This window comes from Panthera tigris, chromosome B4, assembly GCF_018350195.1.
Source record: "Panthera tigris isolate Pti1 chromosome B4, P.tigris_Pti1_mat1.1, whole genome shotgun sequence".
NCBI lineage: Eukaryota > Metazoa > Chordata > Mammalia > Carnivora > Felidae > Panthera > Panthera tigris.
The window spans coordinates 115,627,333-115,648,397 of NC_056666.1; the positions used below are offsets into that span (position 1 = coordinate 115,627,333).

The following is a 21,065-nucleotide window of genomic DNA, read 5'->3' on the forward strand; positions in this document are numbered from 1 at the left end:
GAGCCTTTTATCTGGATTGTAGACCTCTACACTGAAACTTTTCTTCTGACATAATGGCTAAAACAAGATCTACACATGCATAATGTGGGAAAATCTTCACAAATTAACATAAAGCTTTAGGAATGGTTTGCCTTTGTTTTCTTTTTAGAACCATATTAGTCTTTGTCTTTCATTTTTTTCCCATGACATTATGAAGATTAATTGAAACATGACCTAGTAGACAACATTGTACCAACTTGAAACCTTGATTTAGTAAAATCTCAACATTTAGATCCTTTATCCAGTGGTAGTTTTTATCAGGAAATGTATTCAGCTTGCTCAATAAACCAAAAGGGCATTTAAGACTACAAACACTAGAACAGGAAAACTTCCCATACTTGGATCTTGCTATAATTAGAAATGTTAAATTGAACTATTAGGCATTTCCATTAATGAATCAAATTCACCCTGCCCCTTGACTGGCTTGAATTAAAAACTAGTGGCATTTCAGTTACACTAATTATGGCAGCTAAGTGCGTAAGTTGAATGTAAGATACCTAATATTTACTTATTTAAACTGAGTCCCACTACAGATTCTTGAACAAATTGCCTGAATTCTTTGTAACCGATTTGTTGGGGATGTTCCAACACAATTTCAAAATTGTTTATGTACCAAGGTAAAGCCTTAATTTGTATATGCTTTAGCACAATAAGATTCACTGCCTCTGGGATGCTGTTTAGTTTGTATTTTGTTTAATGTTTTTCTCATAGGAAGAAAAACGGGATTTCTGTACTTAGATCATTTATTATATATATAGCATTAGAGCTATAAATGTTGTCTTGTGGGGTAAACAATCTAGTTTTCAGTTATACGAGCCATGTTTATTATGGTGCTAATGTTCAATAGCTACTTTCAGATTATTTTCTCCAGTTTCTGTGATGTGCTAGTGGCAGAGCTCACAAGCTCATGCTTAGACATGTTATAGGGCTTGGGCCCTCCAGCTAGTTCTCTTGGGGTTCTGAGTCCATACTACTTTGATGTGTTTTGGTGGGAGATATAAAGTATCTCAATTTCTATGCTCAAGAGTTTTATAATTTACCCTGTGAATGAAGAATATTGGAGCATTATAAGACCTCTCTTTAGCAGTAGGGATCTCAAACCAGTTATAACCTCCAAGCTCTCTTCCTAGTAACTCTTGTGAGCAGTAGCATCGCTGCATGCCCCTGGAATAGCTGGAAGAAATATGATCTTGTAAATAGGAAAGCTGTCACTTAAAAACATTGTATTGTTTACCTACTAGCCATGTATCTCTTGAAATCATTTTGTTATGTTTACAATGATGTACCTTATTAGTAACAAATTATTAGTTGATGTTTAACAAATAGTGCCTTTAGTAAATTATTTTACAACCAAAACACGTTGTTTTTTGTTAGATCAACTTAGCCGAATGTAGAAGTCTACACTAAGATGTACAATAAGAAATTTAAGTTTCTGTTCATTGGCTAGGTTTTGGTTTTGTAAATTTAATACATCTTTTTATATCCATTTTAGGTTTGTAGCAAAATTGAGCATCAAGTACAGGGTTCCCATATACCCCCTTGACCTCACACACATAGTTTTCCGCCTAGGTTTTAGTTTTGAGGGATTAAAAAGTAAAAGGCTCGGGGCGCCTGGGTGGCTCAATCGGTTGAGCGTCTGACTTCAGCTCAGGTCATGATCTCACAGTCTGTGAGTTCGAGCCCCACGTCGGGCTCTGTGCTGACAGCCCAGAGCCTGGAGCCTTTTTCAGATTCTGTGTCTCCATCTCTGTGAACCTCCCCCGTTCATGCTCTCTCTCTCTCTGTCTCAAAAATCAATAAAGGTTAAAAAAAAAAAATTAAAAAAAAAAAAAAAGCTATATGCATACATATAGGTGTGTATACCTTTAAAAAAAAAAAAGTAAAAGGGTAAGTCACTTTCTTTCTCATATATTTTTATATTGAAATAAGTACTGAAACATCTATACCATTACAAACAGCAGATCTTCCAGAGTTGTCTTTATCTCCCTAAAACCAGGTGCTAAAGTGTATAGCAGTTTACCCAAGTATAAAGTAATGCTTGAAATTAAAAAAGGCTAGACTCAGGTATCTTGACCACATAAATCTTTAATGAGGTATAATTACGTTAACAGTTGAGGTAACAACTTGCATAGGTAATTAAGTGAAAGATTTTAAACTTTAGCCATTTAATACTCAGGCTGTATTTTGGCATAAATGACTTGTCTGTTCAGTGATAAATTCTCATTGCACTTCATCATCAGCTGCCCCAGCAACTTGGCTCTCTGAAATTTAAGGAAAATTTGCTAATAGAGGTCCTTTTCAAGCTTATACTTAATAGATGAACACTGGCAAAAAACAGCATTCTATAGGGTATTATCTTTCATGAAGATTTTAACCTACAAGCAAACCTAAAAAGAATAAATGATCTTCCAGTGGTTAACACTGAGCTAAGATGTGAAATAGCTGATCTATAGAGGTTAGTGGATGATAAATTAGCAGCAGTAGGATTTTAAAGAGATCTAGTAAGATTATTTGGGAAGAGCAGAGTATTTCATAACATTTATAATAAAATGGAAGTTTAGATAGTTTTTTTAAAAGGGCCAAGTATTTGAACATCTGAGGTTCCTAGTCTTCACATAATCGGAGCAAGAGTGAGTAATCCAAGCCGATTTAGAAAAATTATTTAGAAAAATGAGATGCTGAACATCTTGCCCAGTTGCCAATTTTGAACAATTATCTTCTCTGTCCTAAGCAATTTTTTCTCTTCAAGAAGACTTATTTTTTCCCTTTAAACTAAAAATCTCAAGATATGATACAGTACAAAGCTTTTAAGAGATCTAATGTTAAACATACAAAAAACCCTCATATCCAAGTTAAACTGTACTTGCTTATCATAATACACTGCTGAATTCAGATTTTTGATAAGACTGCTTTATTAGAATCTGGACAAACCTGTTTGCTGCCAAACAAATCATTATAAGTCCGAGCCATCATTGTTTTCATGTCCACAGTACTGAAGTAATTTAAATATACTACTTATAAAGCTGTCATTTTCATTTGTATGAAGTTTGACTATGCCAAATAAAGAACAATTATTAAAACTTAATACATTTTTGAAAAAAATGAAGTTCCTTTAACCAAAGGAATGTTTGTTCTGAGTCCTGTAACACACAAAGCCTCAGGAGTATCAATTTGTGTGACTGATGAGTATTTAGGTAATACCTTGGTATTTCACAGTGAATGTAGTAGTTTAACTGCCTTCAAGGGGCAAAGGTAACTTCACTATGCAAATGGCCTGAAAGAAATTTTTTCTTTTTTGGTAATATCATTAGTGAAGACTATCTAATTTCCACCTAATAAGAATTTGTATAGAAAATACCTACAAAAGCTAAATAAAAAATGTATAAAATGATGCCACCTGAACTTCAGTAAAAGATTGCACAAATTCATGATCTGAGCCAATTAAGACATGAAAATATAAAAGAAGTAATGCCAGTATGAAGTAAACACTGAAAGTTTAAAACTCCCAAGTACTTGAGAAAAGTTTAGTTACCTGCTGTCATTGATATACATGTTTATGCTAATTTTGTCTCTGTAAAAACAGTTTTGTTGTGGATACAAAATGTAGAAACTGTGCACTGAATCCTAAGTAAAAAATTAAAACAATGAAGCTCAAAATTGTAAGCCCTTTTAAAAAGTATATATAAAATCACAAGAAGAAAGCCCCACTGTCTTTGGATCAGCTAAGGATTTCATTAGAAGAGGTATCAGCTTCTTCACTGGGATGTTGGCTACCAGACAGGAGTTCTGGAGGCAAGAGTTTAGAATGTCCATTCTCAGTAACTCGCTGGGTATAAAACAAGATATAAGCTTGGGCCTTGCATACTTCATCCATAGTGCACATGCTTAGCTTGGAATCATTGCAGTGTACCCAGAACCCTAGAGTGAAGCACAGAAATATACCTTAATGTTTATAAAGGAATTTTAGAAGTTTCTAGTATAAATTAAAATGGATTTAAAGGTATTAGTTTCAGTAAGAGTTAAAGTTTCTTTGAAGGGAAAATAATTAGCCAACTCCTTTCTTTTAAATAGTTTGGGCAGTATGTTACTCTGGATTTATCTACCTTTATTCTACAAGTAGTTTTAAGTTAAAGAATCTGATTAGTTCACCTGACACAATCTTTAATTCCAGGTATCATTTTACCAGTTAATGCTTTTGCTACTAGTCATACTGTAAAGCAAACAGTGTACAATTCACTCTTGGTAGTTTATTGTTAAATTAATTGCCTTCGTGGATTATGTGGGCTTTCTTTCCACACGTCTTTTGTGTTTATTTTGTGTAGGGAGAAGGGAAATGGTATGAATGTGGAGGCTCAGTCTTCGTTCAATAGTAGGTAAGGAAGGGAAATAAAAAAACCCTAAGTCACTTGTTACCTATGAAGACTGTCCTTGAGGGTCCATGGAGGCAGTAAATTAAAGTGAGTTTTGTTAAAACCTAAACTCAGAGTTTATTCTAAGTATCTGTGATCCCAGTTTATTACATGGTCTGTTCTCTAGCAAAATTAACTAGATGAAACCAGTAAACAGAGGACTTGCCCTTAGAAATAACGCCTGTAATAAAAGATAGCACTAGGGTGCCTGGGTGGCTCAGTTGGTTAAGTGTCCGATTTCGGCTCAGGTCATGATCCCACAGTTCGTGAGTTCAAGCTCTGTGCTGACAATTGGGAGCCTGGAGCCTGCTTTGGATTCTGTGTCTTTGTCTCTGCTCTCCCCCACTAGTGCTCTCTCTCTCTCTCTCTCTCTCTCTCTCTCTCTCATAAATAAACATGAAAAAATTATATAAAAAAAGATAGCACTGAATTAATGCAACCATTCTTACTATCTTATTGCTACAGCCTTTGAAAGTCAAAACTACAATCCTGCAGAAAATATCCATTTTCTGCACAAACTCTCAGTTTTTTTATGAACTATAGAAGTATTCTTGAAAGAAAACAAAAGGTCAAGTGGCTTCACTTAAGATGATTTAGTGGTCAATTTAGAAATTGTAAATCCTGAACTCCAGCTTCCAAATTTGACCCAAGATAAAATACTTTTCCCCATCTACCCATCTATACCTCCTTCAGAATTATAGCAGTAGGCAGTGTAGTGTCCTGAGCCAAATCCTTTCCCATGGTGCATTACTACAGCAGATAAGTCATAGATAAAACATTCTGGTCTGAGGGATTTCAGGGATTCCCTGCAGCAATAAGGCTCCATGTTTAAGATTTCTTCAAAGCCAACATGAACACCAATTTTCTCTCGGTTATTACGTCCTGACCACCTGTGAACAAACCAGGGTAAAATTATTTAAAAAAAAAAAAAAATCAATGGAATATAAACATGTGCCAGGTTCAGACAGTCATAATAATAGGTCTCAGTATAGAATACAAAGTATCATATGTAAAATAATGTAAATATAAAATCCTTTCAGTGCTGAAGGTGGCTATAAATGGAAGAATTTAGGCTTATTAAACAGGTCTAGTCAGGTTTTAAAGTATCTGCCTTCTGTAGTTAGATGATAATATAGGAAGAAAATTAATATAGGAAGGAAATTACGGCCCTGTGGCAGTTTCCCCCTTCTAATGGATTAATTTAAAGTACCAAAGGGTTTTTAAATTTTTATTTATTTTTTTTAGAGATTGTATTTATTTTTCATTAAAAAAATCTTTTAAAGGTTTATTTATTTATTTTGAAAGAGACTTACAGAGTGCGAGTGGGGTAGGGGCAGAGAAGGGGAGAAATGAATTCTAAGCAGGCTTCGCACTGTCAGCACAGAGCCTGACACGGGGCTGGAACCCACAAACCTAGGATCATGACCTGAGCTGAAATCAAGAGTCGGATGCTCAACTGACTGAGCCACCCAGGCACCCCTAAAGATTTTAAATAATCTCTACACCCAACACAGGACTTGAGCTCACAACCCCAAGACCAAGAGTTGTAGGCTCCACCAACTGACCAGCCAGGTGCCCACCAAAAGGTTTTTAATTCTCTGTTGCCTTGTCACACCATAAGGGAGATACCCCAGAAGCTAGAGTTTGTACTTGGGAAACATACTCTGGATCCTTCTTGGCCAGATGTGGAGAAAAAAACAGAACAAAACCTCTAATTCCTCAGAACACTTCAGAGCTCTTAAAAAAAAAAAAAAAAAAAAGGAACTGTGACCCTTCCTTGTAAGTCAGCAAAATACTCATTAGGGATAGAACTCTAATAGTGCCTCTATACTGTCCTTTTCCCAGCCTGTTGGTCATCCTTCTTGGTACTAGATCAAAACATGGCAAACAATGTTTTTATCATACACAGAGTATGAGCTGGTGCTACAAGGGAAAATAATGTAATACATGGTTGTTCTTAGAAGGGATTATAATGCAGCTTGGGGTACTGTGGTGCAGAGACAAAAGACAGCCATTGATGAAAATATAATAGCATTAAAGTACTAAAACATGAAGTTATGATGGATAAAAATAAGTAGACAAAGGAGAAAGGAAAATAGATAGGTTTTGTGAAGTCAAAATATGTGAAGATGCTATCAGTACAATATAAACTGGTATGGAACTAAAGGTGAGACTTGCAAATTAAATGGACTAAGACTCATATCCCAATCCTTCCCCATGAAATGTATGAAAAATCCTACATCCAGTGCACCTTTAGTCAGGATGGAAGACCAAGCACGTTAAAAAAAAAAGGCACTTGCTTAACGTAAGTTCCTATAATTCTTATCATTCACAAGTTTATATTTTATTTAACCATAAAATTCAAACCTTACATTATTTAATAATGCTCAATAAACACTTGTATGCCATCTAAATAGACAATTGATTCCTATTGATAAGTTTGGCACCCAGTTTTTTTCTGCTGATACAGTAAATTGTGGGTGCCTGGGTGGCTCAGTGGGTTAAGTGTCCAACTCTTGATTTCAGCTTAGATCATGATTTTTAAAAAAATTTTTTAATGATTATTTATTTTTGAGAGAGACAGAGCACAAGTAGGGGAGGGGCAGAGACAGAGGGAGACACAGAATCGGAAGCAGGCTCCAGGCTCTGAGCTGTCAGCACAGAGCCCGACGTGGGGCTTGAACTCACAAACCATGAGATCATGACCTGAGCTGAAGTCGGACACTCAACCGACTGAGCCACCCAGGCGCCCCTCAGATCATGATCTTGAGGTTTGTGAGTTTGAACCCTGTTTTGGGATCTGCACTGACAGTGCGGAGCCTGCTTGGGATTCTCTCTCACTCTCTCTCTGTCCCACTCATGCTCTCTCTCAAAATAAATAAAACACAAACAAACAAAAAAAAAGAAATACAGTAAAATGATAACAAGATAACACTATACCCTAAGTGCACAGTGGTTTACTTCAAAGAGAAGGGAGAGAATAGACTGGGAGACACACGTGGGGAGCTTTTACGGTACTAGAAACGTTCCATTTCTTATGCCTTTTCAGAGGCTCCTGTATGCCCCTGTCCAATCCCATTCTCCCTTTTATCTTTTATATATCCTATATATTTTATACACTGGCAAATCTTCATTCAAAGATGAAGAAAAAGGAGAAAGACAAAGTGGTAAAGGCAGCATAAGCAAAATCTCTGAATCAGAAATAAATATGGCATGAAGGGTCAAAAATGTTTTGGGCAGAAGATGGAAAGGGAGTCAAACAGGTTTAACTCTAAGGAAAGCTTCAAATACCAGGTTAAAGCAGCAATTATGAAGAACAGGAAGTTCTTTAACAGTTTACAGTAGCCGATTCAGTACCAATTTATGTAACCAAAATTTGAGTCCTTTCAGTTTTTTCTTTACAGAATCTCTTTTATGTTCTTACCTCTCCATGCTCCCTGGCCCTGGAATACAACATTAACCTCCTAATTAGTCCTCCAGTTTCCACTCCACTTGATTTTATGCACAATGGCAGGTCTTGCCTGACTTCACTAAACCTTTTGTTTATACCCTTCCCTGTTCCTTCCTCCATACCTTTGTTCACGTTGCTCCCTTAGGCTAAAGTGCTCCTCCTTCTGTACATGCCCCATTCATTCACTTAGTAAATATTTTCGGCCAAATACTATGCACAGAATTTGGTTCTGGGCCTTGGGATATAGGAATGAAATAGACAACATTCCTGTCCTTACTGAGCTTCTGTTCCACTAGCAGAGGAAGAGAAATAAGTAAACTACTAATTGCAGGTGATGGGTTCTGCCATTTAAGCAGAAATAGGGTAGTATGATAATGAGGGTTGGGTGGTACTACCTTTTTTTTTTTTTTTTTTTTAGAAAAAAAAAAGAGAGAGCTTGAGCAAGGGTGAGGGGCAGAGGGAGAAAGAATCTTAAACGCTCAGCACGAGCCCGACACAGGGCTAGATCCCACAACCCAGGGATCATGACCTGAGCCAAACGCGAACCCTTAACTGAATGGGCCACCCAGGTTCCCTGAGTGGTTCTACTTTTAAGTAGGATGGTCAGGGAAGTCTGCTCTAAAGAGATGACATATAAACTGAGATCTGAATAATATAAAGACCCCTATGCCATAAGAGAGGCTTTGGGAACATCAGCTAACCCCCTCTTCTAAGTCTCTGATAAATCAATTTGTATATAATTTGTGATACTTAGTATTTCTATTTCACCACTATTTCTGTGCATGCCTGACTATAATCTTGAGAAAAGGAACCTACTTTATATTCCCCAAAGAATATAGAACATCTTGCATTAACCAGCACTCACATGTTATTTGCTGACTGTTCCTTTAACAGCTTCAATAAGTAACTGAAATAACTGACTAGAGTTAACAGTGAATATCTCTGGGAAGTGGGACTGAGAGGAAAGAGATACTTATTTTGGGCTTTTACTTTACCTTCTGTAAAGTTTGAATTAAAAAAATATATTATTGGGGCACCTGGGTGGCTCAGTTGGTTGAGTGTCTGACTTCAGCTCGGGTCATGGTCTAGCAGTTCGTGAGTTCGAGCCCCGCGTCAGGCTCTGTGCTAACAAACAGAGCAGCCCGGAGCCTGCTTCAGATTCTGTATCTGTATCTCTCTCTCTCTCTCTCTCTCTCTCTCTCTCTCTCTCTCTCTCTCTCTCTCCCTCCCCCTCCCCTGCTTATGCTCTGCCTCTGTCTCAAAAATAAGTAAATAAATGTTAAAATAAATAAATATTTTAATTATTAAAAAAACTTTACATTTTTCAATGTTTATTTATTTTTGAAGGAGAGAGAGACAGAGTGTGAGGTGGGGAGGGGCAGAGTGAGAGGGAGACAGCAGGCTCCAGACTCTGAGCTGTCAGCACAGAGCCCGATGTGGGGCTTGAACTCACAAACCGTGAGATCATGACCTGAGCCGACGTCAGACCCTTAACCAACTGAGCCACCCAGGCGCCCCAATTATTAAAAAAACTTTAAACAAGCAAAACCCAATATGTATGAAAAACATGGTCTCAGTAGTTTTCAAGTCCTAGCACATAAAGTCATTTAAGAGAAGAATAAGCTTTAAGGTTAACATGGTTATTACAAAGTATGAAACCATATGCTTTGCTTAACCAACAGTTTTGCAAACTAATTCACCTGACTAAACATATTTCTGAACACTAGAATTTTTTTTTGTTTTTGTTAACTGCTCTTAGTTGAACTTATTTTTCTGAGAATGAAACAATTGAGCCAAATCCTCTAAGTTATAAAGACTTTTACACCCTCACTGAGCATATTTTAAACTCTATAAGCAGAAACTTACATGGAGAATAAGATTACTGAGCAGACCAAAATGGGAGGGGTCGACTCATTAGCAATGTATTCTACAAGGGAAGCAAATCAGAAGTTTAGTTATTAAATGTAGTGTTTACTGGTCAAGGCTAGAGATAATGACAGGATTTTTTTTTGTCTTTAAAAAAAAGCAGAAGTAGGGGTGCCTGGGTGGCTCAGTCAGCCAAGCATCTGACTCTCAATCTTGGCTCAAGTTATGATCTCATGGTTCCTGATATCTAGCCCCACCTGGAGCTCTGCTTGGGATTCTCTCTCTTCCTCTCCCTCTGCCCCATGCACACACACTCTCAAATAAGTAAACATTTAAAAAGTAAGTAAATAAATAAGTGAATGCAGAAGTAGGTAGATGTTATTAAGTCATCTGCTAGCCCAGTATATACTACTAAAATTTGATTCATTATGTGTGTTAAGTTTTAAAGCATGATAAGCACAAGGAATGATTAAATTAGAAGTGTAAAGTTGGAGGGGAGCCTGGCTGGCTCAGTTGGTATATCATGTGACTCTTGATCTTGGTGGTGTTAAGTTCAAACCCCACGTTGAATGTAGAGATTACTTAAAAAATAAAAAATCTTTAAAACAAACAAACAAATGAAGCATGTAGTTATAATACCACTACAACTAACCTGAATCGTTTGAGATGTAGTCTGAGAACCTGAGGTAGGTGACAAACCATAAGCTGTTTTCGTGCCTCTGTGAGTACAACTGATTTTGAGGAAAACCTTCTACGTTTTGCTGTGATATCAAAGACAGAATGAGAATCAAATTTAAAGATACAAAGAAATGCTGAGTAAATACTTTAGACATGTATTATTAAACATCTTCTCTGTCACAGGCATTGTACTGTGCTAGAGATAAGGACATACTTGCTCTAAAAAAACTTGTAAGTACAAACATGCATACACACAACTTAAGAGCTAGTCAAGGTAGACAGACATGTACACAATTCAGTACATGATTTAATATAATCCTGCAAATAAGGCAATAGAATGATATAGTGCTACAATATTTAAAAATGGATTTGGCTATGCCAATTAAGAAGAAAACTTTCCCTAAACATACTTTAATATACACTTCCCAAATTCTTCATCTAAACAATTATCATGGTCAGTTCATTTACTGAATTTAATCAGAATCCCAGTGGGGACAGGTTCATAATTGCTCAGAACACCCTTCCCCACTTCCTGGCACAGCAGTCCTTTACCAGCTCTGTGTCTGAGGACTCCCTCGGTGTCTTGCTTTTGCTATTTTAGTACAAATCTTAAAACAGGTGGCATTTTAGATTCTTTCTGTTGTCTCCTCTGCTTCTCTTAGAGGTTCACCTATGAATTGTACCCTGCAGCTTCAGGCTGGGCCATTATCTACAAGTTTGCTCTGGATGCCTAGGAGCTGTCCTTCAACTTATACAGCAGCTCTGACTCCAGTCACAGCAATAGCTGCTTCTCCTGTACGGGGTGGAACCAGTCCCCTATGAGGCTATCCTCTAAGCCATCTCCACTTGCCACCAGAAGACTTTCCTCCAAGTCTCTGCTCCTGACATCCAGGAATCCAGCGCTGCTGAATGTCCTAGACCTACATTTGGATTGTCTCCCTGAATATATGGCCCATGTATAGCTAGATAAGTGATGTCAACTCCCTGACTTATAATTTTAAACATTTGCCTGTATGTATTAAATTAGAGTAGCTCTTTTAGGCCTTTATTTGGTAGGCCCAACACACACACACAAACATATTATAAAATCATATTCTGTATTCATTCATAGTATCTTTCTATTCCCAGATTTGGTGATGAAAGCATCTAGGACCATTCACATTTATGTCCAAGAAAAAAAATACTTCACCATTTGAATTTGATAAGGTTTATTTTGTTCTAACCTCATAAATCTTAGGGTTATATATTTATAACAGAGTTCATATTAGACAGCACTCAGAAAATGTCAGTATAAGCCATTCTAAGAAAACCATCCATTGATGTGACATTTCTTCAATGCTGGAACATCCAATATTTCTTTTATATTACTTTAGAAGTTTAGTATCTAAAACTCTAGAGTCATTTTTTCCAGACATGGAAATTAGAAAGAATACTTGAAAATATATGGTATAAACACTAAGATGCCACATGTACATTGATAGAAAAGATAGACACCAGCTAAAGACACAACAGATCTGTCATGGTTTTATATACAATTTCCCTGGAGGATGATGCTTCTCTTTAACTGCAATGGCTGTTTCATCCCCCAGTGCTGGGTTCCTGTGCTTACCTCTATGACAGAGTTTCTCATAATAGATCTTAATTGTCTGTTTCTTCCATTAGGAATGTAAGTACCTTAAAAAGTATTTTATTTCTATCCATAGCAATTAGAACAATGACTAATATAGAAGAGACAGTAGATGGTTTTTGACTAAATCTTTGTTTTCATGAAACCAATTTCCATACAGCAGTCCCCCTATATATTATGTCCTATTATCTAGCTATGCATACACACACTTATACACATATATTATCTATAGATCAGTGTTTTGATATGTAGCTAGAAGACTCAGCAAACATTACATTCAGTACTAAATAATATGCTTTCCTTTGACTATTCCCCGTTGCTACTTTATTCTGTCTCACATATTAAGTTTAAATTTCTTATTTTATGAATTCTTTCTCTCCACAATTGACTATAGGATAAATTCTTTTAATGTCATCAGAAGGCAAAACAAACACATAGTTCACAAATGCCAATTATAAAGTAGAAACATCTATCTCAATTTCTTTTGATGAACTACCAAACTTTATTTCCAGAACTACTACTTCAGGAATTTTTTACGCTTCCTCTCATTTGTGTTTCTCTTTGCTAATCTTAGAAAAGCAAAGAGAATATATAGTCTCTACTTACAGTTACACTGGTCACATACGTAGATTTTTCCTTCTAAAGCTTCAGTTTCTGTGAATTTGGCCAACATTTCAGTAACCAGACATGGCTGGGAAGTAATATCTTTTCCACTGCATTGGTATCTTTCTGGAAATTCCAATGACAAGTCCCAGAAAGGTTCTATGGTGTTTGATTTGTTGTCACATGCAACACATGTAACCTGAAAATAAAAATATTAGTTCCTCAGATTACAATCCTTCTGTCAAAACACTTACTCCTTTCACTATAGAGGTCAGTAAATTAGTTTTTCTTATGAAAATGCACCATCAGAATTCTGAATAATTTGCTTTGTATTATTTTCAGGGATTTTTTTATTATTATAATTTTTCCTTTCAATGACTGTCATTAAACCCATTATGTACTGGTGGGCTTTAACCAGTAGGCATTTAAAAAACTCCAAGGCCATTAGTCAAATCTGAATGTAGGTTTAAAAAAAAAAAAAGACAACTGTGGACTCATTTAATTTGGTATATATGTGTGTGTGTGAAAGAGATTTATATGCATTTAATTTAATATGTTTAGATTATTAGACTTGTTCTTTGTCCTTTTTCCTTCCTCATCTTTCACTAATTTTCTCTCTCCAAATCCCTATAACCTCTTAACCATGATACAAATAAAATACTATTTGTATATTTTTATATATAGTATATTAGTACGTGTAGATTTTGAAGCCCTACCAATTGATAATTTCAAAAGCCAATACATTTAATGTAAATGGTGTCATCATACTCTCACTTAAAACAAACATCACTACATCAAAATCTTCACCAAATATAGGAACTACAAAGAATACGGGGCAGTTCTAACAACTGACATAGGAAATAGAGCAACTGGAAAGGGAAAGACTTATAACTTCAGTGAAACACTCAGCAGGATTTAATGTTGAAGACAGACTACAAATCTAATAATCTCCACATGATAGATTACTAAACTCTTTCATAAAGCTACATTCCTGAAACAGGCAACAAAATAAAGAAGCCAGGTCTAATGTAGATTTTAGATTTAACAAATTGACACAAAGAAAAGAACACTCTTGGTGTTTGTCTGGGGACTCATTTGGGCCAGGTTTTAACCTTTTGAGAACAGTTTATTAAAGGAACCAAGCATCTGAATCTCCTGAGATAACCATATTCCTAAGAGTTTATTACATGTCTAAAGGAAGAGAGCAAAAAGCTGGCATAAAAATTTTTATTAATTTCAAGTCATCCATAAAAGAAAAAATAAACACACGGGCACTCTTGCACTATTCAAAATATGAAATATAAAATTCTTTCTGGAAAGAAACTTGTACTCAAGTATCGAAAGACCTACCTTTTGACAAAGTAATGCTACTTCTAGGGTTCTGTCTTAAGGAAATCATTAGAAAAAATGTCTTATAACTTTATAATAACAGAAAAACTGCAACTATTTTACAAGTCAACAATATGGGAATGGGTAAATATATTATGGTATATACATATAATGGACATTGACATGCTGTAAAAAACAAAAAAAGGATAAAATATTCTAAAGACTGAAAAATCTTTACATCATAATGAAAAACTACAGGCACCTGGGTGGCTCAGTTAGCCATCTGCCTCCTGATTTTTGTTCAGGTCATGATTTCACGATTGTGAATGTTGAGCTCCAGTCAGGCTCTGTGCTGAACATGAAGTCTGCTTAAGATTCCCTCTCTCTCCCTCTCTCTCTCTCTCTCAACAACAACAACAACAACAACAACAAAAAAAAAATGAAGAAAGGAGATAAATTCATCATGACCACACAAGTTGGGGAAAATATGTATAAATGTGCAGAAGAAAAAAAACTAGAAGGAAATATACCAAAATATTAATAGTTTTTATATGTGGATTGTGGAGTTATGGGATAAGGGGATGGTTTTTCTTTTACTGCATAGATTTATTGTATCATATAGGTCCTTGGGGACTATATATTACCTCTATTTATAATAGTACATTAAAAAAATTTTTTGTTTAAATTTTTAGGTAAGTTCTAGGCCCAACATGGAGCTTGAACTCACAACCCCAAGGATCCAGAGTTGCATATCCTACCGACTGAGCCAGCCAGACACTCCTATAATAGTTCATTTTATTATTTTTTTCCTCTCTTTCTTTTTTTTAAGTTTATTTATTTTGAGAGAGAGTGTGTGTGCAGATGGGGGAAAGGCAGACAGAGGGAATCCCAACCAGGCTCTGCTCTGTCAGTGTGAGGCCCAATGTGGGGCTTGAACCCATGAATCATGAGATCATGACCTGAGCTGAAGTTGGATGCTTAATCAACCAAGCCACCCAGGCACCCTTAATAGTGCATTTTAAGCTTTTGCAGAAAAATGGTAGAAAAACAAAATTGCATGCAACACAAGAAACAACTCTAATTTGCTATTTGGCACAATGTAGAATCTTCACATTTCTGAAACATTAAGTGGAATAAAGATCACAGATACACCCAAGGAATAATTACATTTGAAATACTTAAACTACAGGCATGCATGGCTGGCTCAGTTGGTAGAGCATGTGACTCTTAATCTTGGGATCATGAATTCAAGCCCCACGTTGGGCACAGAGCTTCAAAAAAATTTTTTTAATGTTTATTTTGAGAGAGAGAGAGTGTATGAACAAGCAGGGGAGGGGTGGAGAGGGAGAGAGAACCCCAAGCAGGCTCCATGCTGTCAGTGCAGAGCCTGACACGTGGCTCCATCCAATGACGCTGGGATCATGACCTGGGCCAAAATCAAGTCAGACACTCAACTGACTGAGCCACCCAGGTGCCCCAAGCTTCAAAAAAAATTTTTTTTTAATATTTAAGCTACATTCTAGCAAAGTATGCTAATGTTATAAAAACAAAAGGTAGTATCATTACTGTGAAAGTTGAAATGAGGAACAGAGGCAGGTGTGCAAGAGGAAGGAAATGACCTAACAGCCAATTGCCTAAAACAAAAAAATTTTTAAGATCTATGCTATGGAAAAGTAGAGAACCTTATGTCTAGTAATAGTTTACCAACAAGTCCACTCATTAGAGTTATTAATTGGATTAAAGATCCTGGTTTTGTGATTCCTTTTCACAACAAGGGAAACTTTTACAGCAGTAATTAAAATAAAGGAAAATCATTTAGGATTATTTTCAATGAAATCACACTTACTTAAAATTTCCCTACCTACTTATTAAAGCTTTCAGACCTTGCCCTCGTGGGTTTTATAGAAAGTCTTCCAGGGCTACCTCTTGGTTCCTAAAATTATTCAAGTGTGTACCAAATCCATTCCCAGTACCGCAGCATCTTCAAATCTGCTCCCTAAGGCATTAAACCCTCTCTTCTCAATCTCTCAGAAAATGAATTTAATATTATCAACCTAAGAAGCTTTGTTTCCTGATTCCCTCTTCCCACAAAAAAAGCTTTTTAAAAAATGTTTATTATTTTTGAAAGAGAAAGAGTGTGCGTGTGCATGCGCAAAAGAGTGGGCGAGGAGCAGAGAGAGACGGGGAGACAGAGAATCCCAAGCAGGTTCCACACTGTCAGTGCAGAGCCCTGCACAGGACTCAGGACTCAGGAACCGTGTGATCATGACCTGAGCTGAAATCAAGAGTCGGATGCTTAACCAAGTGAGCCAGCCAGATGCCCCAAAAGCTTTGATACCATAGATGAAAAACTACTTCCAGTGATTCATGAAGGAAACACATAAATGAGTGAAACACTGTAAATGAATAAGCTGACTCTTGACACATATTTGTAAAAGCAATCTATTCTGACCTGAAAACAGTCCTCTCTAACACACTAGATAAACAGAGAATACACATTTTTTAGGCTTCGTTTTATGAATTCCCCAAGATGAAAGTAAGATTAAAAACAAATCCATACCTGACTAAGTAGTTGTCCGTGAAAAATATTATTCACAACATTCAGAACCTGTTTGATAAGTTTCCTTTGAGAAGTGGGGATAAGAGCTGGTAACCTAGTACCAGTTGTCTCTAGTTCATGTTGTATTTTATCCAAAAGTTCACAGAGAAATTCCTGAGCATCCTGTTGGGCATAACCACGAAAAGCTGGAATTAGTCTCCACACGGAGTGTAGCATAGCAAATGGTGAGACTAAGGCCCACTTTCCAGACCACATGACTTGGAACAAAGTATGCAATTCATGACAGAGAGAAATGTATTGTGAACTTGGTTCCTTTGGCTGAATAAGTTCCATCTTTCTACTCTTTGATGCTCCACCACTTAGTCCTAATGATAAACTTGGATGTCTGGAGGGAACACAGCCTGTATCTTTTTCTTGGCATTCATTCATTTGATATACTGTATCTGTGACTGGTGGATGCTTATAAGGTGATCTTGTCTTATCACTAGCTGTCACTGCCAGCCATCGGTTCAGATCAAGTTTTAAAAAACATTGCCGAAAAATAAGTAAATGACTCAACACTTGAAGAACAGAATTCATATAGCAAGTATTTCCCAAATTTCTCAATCCAGTTACACCAGGAGTTACTATTGGCCTTTGTTTACCTGAGGAGTCATTGGCTTTTTTTAATCTTACATCTTCTGAGGTAGGTACTACTTTATCTTTTGCTGGTGATGCTGGGGTTTGCAGTGGTACTTGAACAGGAACTATTTCTACTGTGGTAGACTGAGCTAGACCTTGCAAACGTAAACTCTTTCTTGGATGTATACTTTCCAATTCTGTTTTAACTTGATACTCTAATTCTTGTCGTCTTTTCTTCACTTCTCTTTTTGCTATTTTTTCCTGAAATTGTTCCTCTTGTCTTTTTCTTCCAATGGGTGATTGTTCAAACCAAGTTCGAAAGATTTTACCCATTAATATTCTTCTTCTATGCCAAAGAGCAGTATACATTTGATCTTCATTTTGAAGCAGAGATTGGGTGCTATCGTGTAAGTAATAAGTATCATCACTTGTACCCACAGACTGCAAAACCCTTCCACTACGAGTCGTGCACTGATAATTTTGACTTTTGATTGCACTTAAGGTACTTCGTAGTAACTTCAGGTCTCCAGTTGCATTATCATTAAGAACATAATCATCACAAAGGTAACAAAAAACATACATCTCATTCACCTCCAAGGCAACAGGATGACTGCTATCTTGAAAGTGCCTGACTGCATGTTCTTCAATGTATCTTCCACAGGCAACATGAGAACAGCTAAGGCAAGCCCAAATCGACTCAGTTGTATTGCAGTCCACACAATGCCATTTCTGAGGGTTGAGGATGGAATGGTCTTGAGCAAGCCGCAACTGCCCAATGTGTTTGCACTTATCCATTGTTAACATTTATTCAGTCTAGCTGAGAAACACATAATCCAAACAAGTCTCTGTTCACGATACTTGAGACATCTGAAAACTAAGCAGAACAATATCAATTTTTAATAAAAGCCAATATTTTTCTTTTTTATAAGGTATTTTTCCAAGAAAAATTTTTATAAATTTGCTTCCTTTGCTCCCAATTTGTGGGCTGCCTGTCATAACACCACAGGCAGTTCTTACTTGTCTTTTGTTCCGAAGCTCTCTAATCTCTCATCTGCCTTGCTCTAAAAAAATACACGCTTAACTTTCTCCAACAGGTTCCCTTTAAAAACTGTTTTTAATTTTCTGCCACCATCTACTGGTAGAAAGGGGGTAGTGCCCTCTTTTCAATGAACTAGAATAAGATCCATCCTTTCACCCAATAGTTGAGGGCAGTTTAAAGAACTACATTCCTTTTCTTAAAAATTAGAGTCGGCAAGACTGAAATATATCTCAGTAATGTCTACATTCTGAGACCCCTATCCAAATTGTTACTAAAGCATAATCATAGTTAACAGCATGAGTTCTGAAACAAACACTTAGAGATATGAATTCTACCTCTGCAACATACTGTTATATGTCTGATTTGAGCAAATATTTTAACTTCTCTAAATTTCTGTAAAACAGGGAAAAGTCATACCAACTTCAATGAAAAACTGAAAAAATATGAAATATTTAACACACAGTAAACCCCCAATAAATGGTAGCTATAATGGTAGCTACAGTGAAAAAATATGTATTTTAAGTAGGCTCTATGCCCAGTTGTAGAGCCCAACATGGGGCTTGAACTCTGAGATCGAGACCTGAGCTGAGATTAAATCAGATGTTTAACTGACTGAGCCACCCAGGTGCCCCTAAGATGAACAAATCTTAACATTCTATTATAGTCTATTTATTCAAATAAATCACATCGATATTTACTTAATTACCATTTTAAATTTAGCTTTCCACTAGTAAATCAATAATGACCTTTAATTCATGGCTCTGTAACATACTTTGAATTTGACAGACTTGACAGTTTACCTTAGGGAGGGAGAAAGACAGAGACATGCTTTTGTGTTTGAATAGCCTCTTAGGAATGTACAAGGATACATAAGCAAAGCAAAAAAGAAAAATAAGAAGTGGATGGCAATATAATAAATGTTTACATTCTGGTGGGCCTATGCACTATCTGAAATTATAAGCATATTACAAAAACAAAAACAAAACCCCATCCCAACATAATAAAACAAAACAAACAAAACCTGTGTGGTTTTGACCCAGAAACATGTTCCTTTATGAGTTAAGAGTCAGGAAAACTTCTGCTACAGGATCTAAAAATAGAGGCATTTGGCTGACTTAGTTGCTTTAGTGTGCAACTCTTTCTTGATCTCAGGATTGTGAGTTTGGACCCCACATTGGGTATAGAGATTACTTAAAAGTAAAATCTTAAAAATAGATAAATAAAAATAAAGATAGTAGGGGTGCCTACGTGGCTCAGTTGGTTGAGCCACTCTTGATTTCAGCTGAATGATCCCAGGGTCATGGGATGGCCTGAGTCAGGCTCCAGGCATAAGCAGTGGAGTTCTGAGTTCCAGAACTCAGAACATTTTATGTAGTATGATCAATACTTTCAAACTTTTAGGGCAGCTGATAAAAGGACACTATCCAAAATCTATAAATAACTTATCAAACAACCTCCCTCAAAAACAAACAATCCAGTTAAGAAATGGGCAGAAGACATGAATTGATTTTTCCAAAGAAAACATCCAGATGACTGACACGTGAAAAGATGCTCAACATCACTCACCATCAAGGAAATACAAATCAAAACCACGATGAAATACCACCTCTCACCTGTCAGGATGGCTAAAATTAACAACACAGGAAACAACACGTGTTGGTGAAAATGTGGAGAAAGGGGAGCTTTCTCGCCCTGTTGGCAGGAATGCAAATTGGTTCAGCCATTCTGGAAAACAGTATGGAGGTTCTTCAAAAAGTTAAAAATAGAACTACCCTATGATCCAGCAATTGCATTACTAGGTATTTACCTAGTAAATACAAAGCATACAAAAATAGTGGTTCAAAGAGGTATGTGCACTCCAATGTTAATAGCAGCATTATCAACAATAGCCAAATTGTGGAAAGGGCCCAAATGTCCAACAACTGATGAATGAATAATGAAGATGTGGGGTATAGGTAACAATGGAATATTACTCAGCCATCAAAAAGAATGAGATCTTGGGGCACCTGGGTGGCTCAGCTGGTTAAGAATCCAACTCTTTTTTTTTTTTTTTAATGTTTATTTATTTATTTTGAGAGAGACAAACAGAGACAGAGAACACAGCAGGGCAGGGGCAGAGAGAGAGGGGGAGAGAGAATCCCAAACAGGATCCCTTGGAGCCTGACTCAGGGCTCAATCTCATGAGTAAGATAATGACCTGAGCTGAATTCAAGAGTCAGATGCTTAACTGACTGAGCCACCCAAGCACCCCAAATGTCCAACTCTTGATTTTGGCTCACGTCGTGATCTCACAGTCTCATGTGAGATGGAGCCCTGAGTTGGGCTCTGAGCTGAGCGTGGAGCCTGCTTAAGATACTCTCTACCTCATCCCCATTTGTGCGTGTGTGCATGTGCTCGCTCTCTCTCTTAAAAAAAAAAAAGAATGAAATCTTGGAATTTGCAATAGCATGGATATAGCTAGACTGTATTATGCTTAGAGAAAGAAGTCAGTCAGTGAAAGACAAATACCATAGGATTTCACTTGTATGTGGAATTTAATAAACAAAACAGATGAATATAGGAGAAGGGGGAAAAAAAAGAGAGGGAAGCAGATGGTAAGAGATTCTTTAAATTACAGACAACAAACTGAGGGTTGCTGGAGGGGACATAGGTGGGTAATGGGCTAAATGGGTGATGGAGATTAAGGAGGGCACTTGTGTTGAGCACTGGGTGTTATACGTAAGTGATGAATCACTAAATCCTACTCCCGAAAACAATATTACACTATGTTAACTAACTAGGATTTAAATATAAATTTGAAAAGATAAATAAAAAATACATTTTTTTAGGACAGCAATATGAAT

The 21,065-nt window shown here is 36.6% G+C and overlaps 1 protein-coding gene across 11 annotated transcripts in view; it reads right to left on the reverse strand.

Moving 5' to 3' along the window:
- Positions 1-2,106: 2,106 nt before the first annotated feature.
- Positions 2,107-21,065, reverse strand: part of USP44 (ubiquitin specific peptidase 44) — a 53,750-nt gene continuing 34,791 nt past the window's right edge. For 9 of the 11 annotated variants that reach the window (XM_007085636.3, XM_042992930.1, XM_042992932.1 and 6 more), the window contains 5 exons: positions 16,563-18,057; positions 12,677-12,872; positions 10,418-10,526; positions 5,133-5,338; positions 2,107-3,957 (listed from right to left, as the gene is read on the reverse strand). In XM_007085636.3, the coding sequence (XP_007085698.2) occupies positions 3,758-3,957; positions 5,133-5,338; positions 10,418-10,526; positions 12,677-12,872; positions 16,563-17,987 (2,136 nt within the window). In that variant the 5' untranslated portion in view covers positions 17,988-18,057 and the 3' untranslated portion in view covers positions 2,107-3,757. The remainder of the gene's footprint in view (positions 3,958-5,132; positions 5,339-10,417; positions 10,527-12,676; positions 12,873-16,562; positions 18,058-21,065) is intronic. The other 2 variants (XR_006220169.1, XM_042992936.1) reach the window with 2 other exon arrangements.